Source organism: Prunus avium, chromosome 2, assembly GCF_965620075.1.
Source record: "Prunus avium chromosome 2, drPruAviu1.hap1.1, whole genome shotgun sequence".
In the NCBI taxonomy this organism is placed as follows: Eukaryota; Viridiplantae; Streptophyta; class Magnoliopsida; order Rosales; family Rosaceae; genus Prunus; species Prunus avium.
In genome coordinates, this window is record NC_142285.1 from 38,771,650 (window position 1) to 38,783,209 (window position 11,560).

General features: G+C 35.9%; 3 protein-coding genes across 3 annotated transcripts; 2 read left to right on the forward strand and 1 right to left on the reverse strand.

Moving 5' to 3' along the window:
- The first annotated feature begins 198 nt into the window (after positions 1–198).
- On the forward strand, positions 199–1,699 carry LOC110756719 (uncharacterized). Its single transcript, XM_021958179.2, has 2 exons — positions 199–936; positions 1,491–1,699. Exons 1-2 carry the CDS (start codon positions 289–291, stop codon positions 1,566–1,568), a joined length of 726 nt encoding a protein of 241 aa, XP_021813871.1. The 5' UTR covers positions 199–288; the 3' UTR covers positions 1,569–1,699.
- A 2,272-nt stretch (positions 1,700–3,971) lies between these two features.
- Positions 3,972–5,697, forward strand: RPL23AA (ribosomal protein L23AA). Its single transcript, XM_021958144.2, has 4 exons — positions 3,972–4,062; positions 4,320–4,365; positions 4,901–5,264; positions 5,434–5,697. Exons 2-4 carry the CDS (start codon positions 4,350–4,352, stop codon positions 5,516–5,518), a joined length of 465 nt encoding a protein of 154 aa, XP_021813836.1. The 5' UTR covers positions 3,972–4,062; positions 4,320–4,349; the 3' UTR covers positions 5,519–5,697.
- Positions 5,698–6,860: 1,163 nt separating this feature from the next.
- On the reverse strand, positions 6,861–9,295 carry PPL1 (PsbP-like protein 1). Its single transcript, XM_021957971.2, has 8 exons — positions 9,122–9,295; positions 8,879–8,978; positions 8,574–8,654; positions 8,291–8,373; positions 8,044–8,166; positions 7,814–7,885; positions 7,379–7,475; positions 6,861–7,205 (listed from the first exon to the last, which is right to left on the reverse strand). Exons 1-8 carry the CDS (start codon positions 9,182–9,184, stop codon positions 7,102–7,104), a joined length of 723 nt encoding a protein of 240 aa, XP_021813663.1. The 5' UTR covers positions 9,185–9,295; the 3' UTR covers positions 6,861–7,101.
- Between the last annotated feature and the right edge of the window lie 2,265 nt (positions 9,296–11,560).

Here is an 11,560-nt window from a genome sequence, read left to right on the forward strand (position 1 = left end):
ATTTTATTAAGTTTGAGAGGATCGAAATGTATATGTCTATGCAGTGTTGCTTTCTTCTGAAAACTATTATAAAGTAATAAAGAAAAGAAGAGGAAAGAGAAAAAGGAAAGGTTCTTCTTTCTCGGTGGAGGACAAATTTGAAGGACATAAGTGTCTTGGTTTTGTCTCAATTTGTCTTTATGAAGATGTGGACTACCGGTTTAGGGAAGAGGTATAATTTGAGTGCTTGTGCTTTCCTAACATTTGTAAATTGATAGGTAACAACCTAACCCTCAATATTTTCCATCAATGGCAACCTCGAACTCCAACTCCAACTCCAACTCCAACTCCAACACCACAAGTGTGAGCATGAAGCTCCTGGTGGACTCAACTCGTGGCAAAGTTTTGTTTGCAGAAGCGAGCAAGGATGTTGTTGATTTTCTCTTCACTCTCCTGTCTCTGCCTGTAGGGACTGTGATCAAACTCCTCTCCAAAGACGGCATGGTTGGTAGCTTGGGAAAGCTTTATGAGAGTGTCGAAAATCTCGATGACACATACTTGCAACCCAATCTTGACAAGGACATGTTGCTGGAACCAAAGGTAACAGTTGCTGGTGCCAATATCCTTCCTTTGCTGACCAACAACGTTGACTCGAATGCTAAACAGTTCTACCTTTGTACACGTTGCAATCGCCGAATTTCCGATGTGTCTGGAACTGTTTGCCCAAATTGCAGTCGTGGCATGTCCACTGAGGTGACTTATGTTTCTCCAGCAGCACCTACCGTGGCAAGACCCAGCGAGGGAGGGTATGTCAAGGGAGTAGTGACATACATGGTCATGGATGACTTGGAGGTGAAGCCAATGTCTACCATTTCAAGTATAGATATGCTGAACAAGTTCAATGTGAAGGAGATTGGTGCTCTTGAAGAGAAAGCGGTTAATCTTGGCATGGAAGAGGTTTGAATTATTCCTAACTTATTTCCCATATTTATACATGCTTTTGAGTTTTTAATTGTAGGCCAACTTGCAAGTTGCATCAAAAATGTTATTTCCTTATGTTGGACAACAATTAGAATATAACCAAATAATAGTATGAATATATTCTACATATAATCAAATCAATACAGACTTGAATAGATGCTATAGTCCTGAGTTACAGTGTCTTTTAGACAGTATTTCTCCTCTATCCTTGTATATATATATATTCGCCAAATATATATGTATTCCAAGTTCAAACCAAGATGAGGCTCGACTTTGGGCCCACTAGGCACATACCCTATTTAGTATTTCTAAAATGTTGGTGCTTATAAACCATGAAAGAAAACAACTCCCTTCCAATGTGGGACTAAGTGAAATTGTATTTTCCTATACAAACTCACCTTCTAATTCGTGTCTGTTTATTTTGAAGCTTATTCTTTGACATTGTATGTTTTATATATATATATATATATATATATATATATATATATATATATATATATATATTTTTAATTTTTTTTTTCTGTTGGTAGGGTTTGAAGCTGTTGAAAGCATCGTTGGAGACCAGTGCAGTTCTTACAAAAGTGTTCCTGGATAATAAGAAGGCATAAAATGTTTCTGCATTATGAACTCATCAGTTTCGTATTTCTTTATGATGTCAATTTGGAGCTTACGTTATTTGGGATTTAAGGATATGTAATAATAAGCTTTTCTAATGTCGGTTTGTTTGTTTGTTTGTTTATTTCGAAACAATCAATATTTTTTTCTGCATGTTTTTTTTTTTGGTAATTAAAATGAAGAAATTTTTAACTCATATGTTAGATGTATATAATTGAGTGTCTTTGAAAATTTATAAATTTGAAATAGTGATTAGTGAAGAAGAGACGCATATAACAAGTTGGCCTGTGTTGGGGTTATTGAATCCTAGACACCAACATTGGTGGTGCGCTAATGTTCCTGATCATCTGCTGAACAATGATGAATCATTGGCTAAAAAGGTGTACATGTCCGCGTCGGAGCTACCACCGCCGGTATGTAGCCGAGATGACCCTAGAGCCATTTGCCCCAAGTGCAACTATACTCTCTCCACACAGGTGCCTTATGTCGCTGCACAGGCTACCGCGGAAGGATTGTCTGGTGTGGCGGTGAAGCAGGGTATGTGAAAGATGTTGTTACATACATGATAATGGACAATTTGGAAGTGAAGCGCTATGTCTACCATATCGTGCATATTTTGGGGAGCATGTGAATTTTCAAGTTCTTTTCTTAATTGATTCAAATTGGGGAGCATGTGTATATGTTTCGATTTCTACTCTACACACTCGATCGACAAACAGACGATAACCATCATGCATTATTCTGTAGGCTCTACTTTGCCGCAGTTCTTTTCTTTTTTGTTTTGGTTGGAGGTGGTGTTGTTATTCAAAATGATAATTTTCTTTTCATTAGTTCTTAGGGTCTGAAATTGCTGAAGGCATCATTAGAATCCAATGCAGTTGAAATTGCAAGTTGTGTGGCTCCAAGATGTTTTTGAGACTCATGTATTACACTCTTTTGCTGTTGATGAATGAATCACTTTCTTCATTTTTGCTTCTTCCGTTAAAAAAGAAGAAGTTTGTATTAGTCATTTTCTCCGGGAGGCAAACATGGTTGCGGATGCTTTGGCAAGCATGAGTAACTCATACTCTGATACAGTCATTTGGTTTTCTCTGTACAAATACAAAAAAGTGTCTAAGAATTCCAAAGGGATTTTATGTATATTGATCCGGCCAACTAGTCTAATTCACATATTCTATATATAAAAAATAAATAATGACATACGCTAACATGGAGAAATGATAGAATAGTACCGTATCACCACGTCAGCTGGTGATACTTCCACTCAAAATACGCCATGTGTCAATTATTTTTAAATAAATTTGATTTTTTTTTCGAGCTGTATTTAAAATTCATTATTTACATTTAGAATAAAATTTTAGAAAGACAAAAAACAAAAGACGCCATAACCACCTCCCTCCCACCCCAACCCAACCCAATTTCCCCACTCCCACTGCTTGCCGCCCCTCCCTCTCTCTCTCTCCATAAAAATCTGCAAGATCTCTTAAACCATAGGAGCAGAAAACAAAACCAATATCATATATTCTAAGTATGTCAGGAGTATCCATCACTTAAACCCAGTTCGAAAAATAATCTAAATCTTCAACTTGGGTTTTCATTTTCAAGCATAGCTCAAGAAAAAAAAAAGTAAACTGTAAACTGGGTTGGTGTTTTTTTGTCTTAATATGTATCAGGAAGTGAGTGATGGAGGAGGAGGAGGAGAAGGAGAATCTTAATCCCTTTGGTAATATTGTGGAGAAAAATCAGCCCAAAAAAAAAGGCGTTATGATGCTCTCTGCACATTGATCCAATGAAATAGAGATATGGTCGTTGTTTATGGAATAGAGATATGGACGGAGGAAGAAAATGATAGAGAGGGCGCGTCAGTCAAGGGAGCCAGGGTTGGGGTGGGCGGTGGTTCTTCTGTCTTTTGGATATTCTTATTTTCTCAATTTTATTTTAAAGATAAAAAAATATTGAAAGTCCAGCTGTATAAAAAAGATTTAATTATTTAAAAATAATAATAATACGTGGCATATTTTGAATGGAAGTATCACCGGCTGACGTGGTGATACGGTATCATTGTATAATTTCTCGCTTACATGTATATTATAGCATACTAGTACTAACTGAAATTACAATACAAAGTGTTCGCAAAAATTTTGAACTACAGTAACCAAACACTTCACTTGTCTAAAAGGAGGGGGATTTTAGTGAAATTTTCAGCACACATTAAAATTCAATTATAATTCAAAAAGTGGAAAATTTACTTAACAAAATTAGAAAAAATCACGTATTGGGCAGTTAACGCCATATCCATTTCGTTTGTTTTATTTCTTTTGGGCCTAAAATGAGGCCCAAGAATTATGTTTTCAGTAAAGCTCAAGGCCCGTAGCGAAGCAAGGGCATTGTTAGTAATAAAAAACAGAGTAGCTATATAAGGAGCTCAGATTCGTCTTCTCCACTCGAAAACCCTACACTTCGGCCGCAGCTGCTCCTCATCTACAGGTACTTCTTCAAGACTCCATCTTCGCCGCTATCTAGGACTCTTAGTACAGTTTTCTAAGCAATTTCATTGACGAAGTGAATTTCTTAAGCTGAATTAGCTATGTACTTGGGCTGTGATTTAGCCTCTTTTTGTGTTTAATATTTTTACGATTTATCGCTTTGGTTATGCGTTTGAGATTTGTCTGTCTTCCTGCCTTTTTCTAATATCCGTATTGATTAAGTTTGTCCTTTTTTTCTGTTTGCGCAATGCTTGTCAGGTAGGTTTGTTTCTCCTTGAGCTCAGAGCAATGGCTCCTGCTAAAGGTACCTCCTTTTTCATAGAACTGATATATTTTGTGTAATACCCAGAAAAGGAAAAAAATGAATTAGTGGGTTTCAATAGTTGTATTTGATGTAGGCGATTACTCTGTGAAAAATCATTTTTTTATGCCACTAAATCTCATTTCACTGCTTCTACGTTTCGTCGTTGTATGCGTGTTTAGAGTAAGATTTGCAAGCCAGTGGCCGAATCAAATGGCATGTGTATGTTATTTTCTATCTATTCGGTGAACTTTCATTTCGTTTTCAGTTACTGCTTTTGAAATGGTTATGTATTTATTTTTTGAGGGGTATATTGAGTAAGTTTGCATGATTACTTGTTTTGGGAAACCTGCGGGATAGGATTTATTCATTCACCTTTTAATTTTGCTTTGGGTTGCTGGGAAGAATGTCATAAGAATGTAATATTCATATTTTTCTTTAAGTGGTAGTTTCAGTCCAGGAACAACCGAGTTCCAGGCACATAATTTCATTTAATTGTCATATGCAACCTAAATTGTTATTTGTTTGCCTCTTGCAGCTGACAGCACGAAGAAGAGTGATCCAAAGGCCCAAGCCTTGAAGACTGCCAAGGCTGTGAAATCCGGCCCTACTTTCAAGAAGAAGGCCAAGAAGATCAGGACATCAGTCACATTTCATAGGCCAAGGACATTGAAGAAGGAAAGGAACCCCAAGTATCCCCGCATTAGTGCACCACCAAGAAACAAGTTGGACCATTATCAAATTCTCAAGTATCCATTGACGACTGAGTCTGCAATGAAGAAGATTGAGGACAACAACACACTTGTTTTCATTGTTGACATCCGAGCTGATAAGAAGAAGATTAAAGATGCAGTGAAGAAGATGTACGACATTCAGACCAAGAAAGTGAACACCTTGATCAGGTATATGTTATTAATTTATAGTCGTTTTAGCAGTGCTGAGGTTTCATTGCATGCTGATCAATGTTTCCGTATTTGTGCTGGTCTAATCATGGAACATGCTGGTTAAATGTCTGCATAATCATGTTGCTTTTCATGAATCTTAATCTAACCTGCAACTTATGTTGTGCAGGCCCGATGGAACGAAGAAGGCATATGTTAGGTTGACACCAGACTATGATGCCTTGGATGTGGCCAACAAGATTGGGATCATCTAAATTAATGTTGTGTTATCTTTTTATATTGAAGCCAAGTGATTTCCGTTCTTGCTATGACAGTTTTGTTAGTATTGCGCTATGTTAGTACTCCTGGAGTAGTTTGGTTTTCTTCAATTTGTATTTGATACTATATTCATCGTTTCCTTTTTCTTATGGCAATGGGATGCGATTAAAATTTAGTTCGGTGTTAATGCCTTAATATACACTGTCTTTTACCATGTTTTGAATTTTTTTTAAAACATAAGCAACCATTTATTTATGTTGGATCATTGTGCTGTTGACGAATTCTACCTTGAAAATTTTGCGGTATGGTATTTCTTTTGGTAAAGTATTGTGCCCTCGATATAAATTATTTTCAATTAATATCTGAAGGGCCTTTCTCCATTGCGAATTACATTGATGCGGATTCAATACGGATTTCTATTTTGATCCGTTAGATGGCTTGGGCGGTGGAGATTTAACACAACAAACAAGACAAAAAAAAATAAAAACCCATATCTGACTTTGCACCGCCATTTAAGAACAGAGAAACATGATACCACTACTCATCCCATGCTTTCTCTTTCTCATTTCATCTCTTCAATGTTCGATTTTTTTCATCTATCTTTTTTAGTCAAAATATATCAATGGAGGAGGTATGGCAAATGGGGCAGTGGTTGTGCAAACTGATCAGCAAAAGACCACTATTCTTCCCCGTGCTTTTCTGAGTTCTCTTCCCCACCTGAAGAGTTTTCCCAAGCTTTACTCCATACCAATAGCTCAAAGAACATAAATTTAGAACCAAAATATATCACACCAGACTAAATTGAAGTGCAAACGCTGACAGCAAACAAAAGCTTCTCCACAAACAAAGAGTTAATTTTTCTCTGGTTTTTATTTTTATTTTTTCTAACACAATTGGGTTTGGTTTTTTTTTTTTTTTTGGTCTGAAACAGGGGTTTGCTTCTTAGACAATGATTTCTGAGATGAGTTTTTAGAGCTGATTTTTTCAATAATTTATGGGTTTTTTTTCTTTCTTTTATGTCATTGTTTATTGAATCCGATATATATATTGACTCAAAAAGAGAGCTGAAAAAATCGAACATGGAGGAGATGAAATGGGAAAGAGAGAGCATGGGTTGAGTGGTCTGTTGTTTCTCTGGTTCTCCAATGGCGGTGCAAAGTCAGATATTGGTTTTTTTTTATGTCTTGTTTGTTGTGTTAAATCTCCACCGCCCAAGTCATCTAACGGATCAAAATAGAAATCCGTATTGAATCCGCATCAATGTAATTCGCAATGGAGAAAGGCCCAATATCTGAAAGGATGCATTTGAATGAAAAAGGCTGTGACATGATGTGCATCTGATGTGAATGCTGGTTAGGCAAAATATATTTCATATATCAATGACTATATAATATATTTATCCAGAAGAAAAATGCTTCTCCCCCTCTCCCACCCTCGCAAAAATACAAAATGAAAAAAAGGAAATGAAGAAAAAAGATAAGAACACAAAAGAAAAATGTTGATGAGCATAATGGTATTTGCTAATTGCAACCGAATGTGAGCCGTTCCTAATCAGATTTGGAAGCCATGAAACTCCATATCAGACTTTGAAGATTTTGAAAGAATCAACGACGGTGTGTAATTTGTCTTTCATCTTACCCCACCTCCTCTCATTGGCCCCAGTGGTCAAAGTGAAGAACTTGCCTGCAAACCAGAAACAAAACTTTACACTAAGATGCCGACCTACAAAACTATCTATATCTAAGCTGTGATTCAGGCGTGGTGAAAAATGATGTAGCAAATGCCAAGCCTGCTGAGAAATTGAATGAAGCAGAATAGAAGAAGCATTAAACAGGATGCATTTCCGAGTTTCATACCATTGCCAATAGATATTGTGCTGAGAGCGTGGCGAGTATAGTTTGGAGCCTTCGCAACGAACTCGAAAGTGTAATATGTTTTCCCATCAATTTCATGCTGTACCAGAGATACAAAAGCAACTAATCAGCTTTCAATTAGGCCATATAACCTAGAATCAAGGATAAAAATATATTAAAGTTCCATATAAGAAGGTAGCTACTGCATCTGCCATACTGTTTTATGCTACCTCCTGATCAACAAAAGTTTTGCAGCATTTCCAAACAGAAGCTCATTGGTTTCCTATTTTCACTTCTATCACAAATTTGCTATATGTAACTACATATTTCAGGAGATTTCATTGTTTTTAATTAGCTGATTGCTTCCCCTTCATGAAAGCATAAAAAAGTTGAACACATTATGGTAATATCAAGCAAAATCAAATCAGAGAACAAAACCTCTACTGCCTCAATCAGTTTTGTTTTCTGGGTGGGAGGAGCCAGAACCTTCTTGATTAAAGTTTCAGCCACCTGAGATCATTAAGTAAATGAGTATGGTAACTTACTAGTCTTTCACCCACCAATGTAAGGAAGGGCTGAGCAAAATGTAAACAGAAATTGATTTCAACCTCTGGGATTCTGGTTAATGCTAGAGACACAACACTAGTGGCAAAGATCACAGAGCTAACCTGTTGTGGGGGCCCGAATTCCTTAATGTCTTGCTTTACGGTTGGGAAGACATTCACACTTACAATCTCTAATGGCTCAATGACATCCTTGAAGACCTTGTCTTGACCTTCAACGGTTACTTCCTGCGCTCTCCCCAGAAAGAGAAAAAAAAAGAACCCATTGAAGAACTGGCCTTAACTTTAAATGTCTACCACCTCAATGATCAATTACCTAAGCCAGAGGTAGATAAAACCCAGAAACTCTCACCTGCCACCCAAAGGGATAAACAAATTCGTACCCGTCTGTCTTGTCCGTGACTGGCAGAAATCCCTTTTTATTTTCTGCAGCAACTGAGCCATATCAAAGGTGTTCTTTTAGATTATCAGTCATCATTAATCGAAGAAGGCAACGCTTTGCACACAGAATGGGCATTGTTGCTAGTGCATGAACACTATCTAGTATTTAGCATGGAATCTAGAAAACCTGGTACAACAAAGCTACACTTGAAAGGACAAAGTACAGAACAATTGAAGTTGTTAAAATTCCTTACATGACACAAAATGCTGGTTAGTTAGAAAAACCCAAGAAGCAATTGTCCCTGCAGCTAGTACTTGGCGTCTCCCAGATCTATCTGCCAAAGATAAACACAAACTTAGATGGAAATTCAAAAACAAAAATGATGGGTACCCAATGTCATCAATCAATCAGTATAATACAAAAGCCAAAAGTTGTGCCTAAAACTGCCAAAGATTATTACTTCTACCATGAATGAGTGATTACAATTTACAAAGGGAAATAATATGTAACAACAATGCAGATTAAATTCCACAAATATGGGTATAAAGCAAGAAGGACCTTGAGAAGGAGAGCATGTTGAAGATGCTGGAGTTTGCTCTGCTCTTACCAGGAACGAATTGCTTCTTCTACAGCAATGGAATGTGCTTTGCTTATGTAACTGATGCCATAAAACCCAAAGAATATTACCCAAGTGAAAAAGAAACAAAATTTAAACACAAACACTCATTGAATTCATAGAGCTACAATGGAAAACAAGAGAGAGAGAGAGAGAGAGAGAGAGAGAGAGAGGGATTTGAGAACCTTAGTGAAAGAGTTGAGCACAAGGGTCCTGTGGAGGGAAGGTGAGTTCTGCAGGGTCGCCATAGCCAGTGGTTTTTTTTGGAGTTTGTGAATTTTGTGAGTGAAGCAGGAACAAAAGTGGACTCGGGGTGTTTGTGGAGATCACCTTATCTATTTCCTTCTCTGTTTGGACGACTTATCTGTTATACTCGTTGAGCCACCTGTATTGGCTGTTGTTCGTTAAGACCTCTTGCTTGCCACATCAGAAAATAAAAGCGAGAAGAAAAAAATTACTGTTAAAACTTAAAAGTGCACCTAGAAACAAAAACCCAATTGACTTTAAGGCTTATTTGTAGCAATGGTCCCTCAACTATACTCGGAGTTACATTTTGGTCACTCAACTCAAATATTAGTTGCAGAGGTCACTAAATTGGGTGTTGTGTTGCACCATTAGTCCCTGCCGTCAAGTCTCTCTAACGGCAGGGACTAATGGTCCAACACAACACCTAATTGAGTGACCTCTGTAACTATTTTTTGGAGTTGAGTGACCAAAATGTAACTTCGAGTATAGTTGAGGAATCATTGCTACAAATAATCCTAATTGAAAAGTCACATTTGCCCATCAATAATCTAAGAGATGTTTGTCACATCATCATTTTAAACAGAAAAAGTCACAGACTTGACGGTAGGAACTAATAGTGCAACACAACACCCAATTGAGTAACCCTTGCAACTAATATTTGAGTTGAGTGACCAAAATGTAATTTCGAGTCTAGTTGAAGGACTATTGCTACGAATAAACCTAACTTTAAATATTTTTTTATATAAGTAATATTGGGAGAGGAAGAATTGAATCTAGGATTTCAGATATAAGATAAATGCTCTTTTTTCATGATGTATGTGGGAAGTTTACTAATGATATTGTTGTCACAAGATTTGCATAAAATTCAAACCTTTTGATAATATATTGTTGGTTTTCAAAATTGCCATTATCTGTTTCTTTAAAACTAATGTATGATGTGATGAATTTAGTGGATCCTCTTTGTAATAAAAAAAAACAGTTGTTGGTCTCAGATTCATGTCCCAATGTAGGGCTGTATAGGATCTAAACCAATTCGTCAAAACTGACCAATCAAATCCAATTCAATCCAATTTCATTAGTTTCGATAATATTAGCGATTTGGATTGGATCCAAAAAAATAAAAAACCGATTGGATTGATTTGGTTAGTGAATCCAAAGTTTAAAATCCAATTCAAACCGAACCGATTCAACCTTTTAAAAATAAATGCAAATATTTACCTTTCCTAGTGTTCAAACATAAATCACATTTCACGTTTCACTTACACCAATACACTAACACAACTTTGTTGATATTCTTTCGAAAAAATATATTAATATAGCATAAAAATGTTAGATTTCTATGTTTTTGTGTTGACTTGAGCATTTCTTTTTTTAAGGAATGAATGTAACTTGAATTCTAAATGTCAAACTTCATGTTGTAGTGTTGTTTTCTAAAATTTATTTATGTCTATTTAGAACATACTTAATGATATTTTCTATAGGATTGAATTCTATACGCTTATCTTTCTGATTATCATATTTTCATAAAAACTGATCATTCAATCCTGAATTGGATTGGATTGGATCCTGACATCTGAACATATTGGATCATATTGTAAAATCTCAAATCCAATAAAAAAAATTGGATTGGATTGGATTGGTTGATAAAAATTTATTGGTTTCGAACCGATGTACACACCCTATCCAAGTGTTTAATATTGATGTTCCAAATACATATAATTAGTTATCAAGTCAATCATGTCAATTCAGATCTATCATCAACTAATCGTGTTGATGAAGTTCAATAATAATAATCAAAAGAAATTGTGCAGTATGATTTTTTTCTATAATATGTTTCTTAGAATGCAATAAACATAAAAACTTTGCTTTCATCATGATTACGCAGCATAATACTAAGCTAACACAACTGAATTGAATTCTACATTACATCAACCAAAAAGCCAATAAATGGTAATAAAATGCTTTTAAGAAAAGTTGGTTTGATTTTTTAACTACTTAAGACTTTGCTGCCGGATTATTGTTGATTAATTACAGATGCAAGCTCAACATCAAATCAAGGTGACACAAGCAACTTAAAATTCACATAATGAAGTGGTGCCTTTGCGGTTCCCATCCTTTTCGATGAATATAAAGATCCGTAGGAAGAAAGTAAAAGTTTATAATGTTAAGATAATTCAACAATTGTCGTTTGTAAGATTTGAACTCATGATTTCCTTAAATAAAATGAAGACCAGACATCACAAGACCAAACAATAATTGAAAATCGATCATAACTTCAACGGAACTTGAAAACAAAGCAACGAACTTTCTCATAAGTTATGCGAAAACATAGGCATTGTTTTCGAATTCAAACATGAATTCACATTAAGATTGACAAT

What these genes read in the sequence shown, in the direction of transcription:
- PPL1 (XM_021957971.2), bottom strand. Translation starts at nt 9,184, where the DNA reads ATGGCGACCCTGCAGAACTCACCTTCCCTCCACAGGACCCTTGTGCTC. An exon ending in TTTATCCCTTTGGGTGGCAG is followed by an intron (nt 8,167 to 8,290) that starts GTGAGAGTTTCT and finishes GGGAGAGCGCAG; the next exon opens with GAAGTAACCGTTGAAGGTCA. An exon ending in AACTGATTGAGGCAGTAGAG is followed by an intron (nt 7,476 to 7,813) that starts GTTTTGTTCTCT and finishes TCTCTGGTACAG; the next exon opens with CATGAAATTGATGGGAAAAC.
- RPL23AA (XM_021958144.2), top strand. An exon ending in AAAGTGAACACCTTGATCAG is followed by an intron (nt 5,265 to 5,433) that starts GTATATGTTATT and finishes TATGTTGTGCAG; the next exon opens with GCCCGATGGAACGAAGAAGG.
- LOC110756719 (XM_021958179.2), top strand. Translation starts at nt 289, where the DNA reads ATGGCAACCTCGAACTCCAACTCCAACTCCAACTCCAACTCCAACACC. An exon ending in TTAATCTTGGCATGGAAGAG is followed by an intron (nt 937 to 1,490) that starts GTTTGAATTATT and finishes TTCTGTTGGTAG; the next exon opens with GGTTTGAAGCTGTTGAAAGC.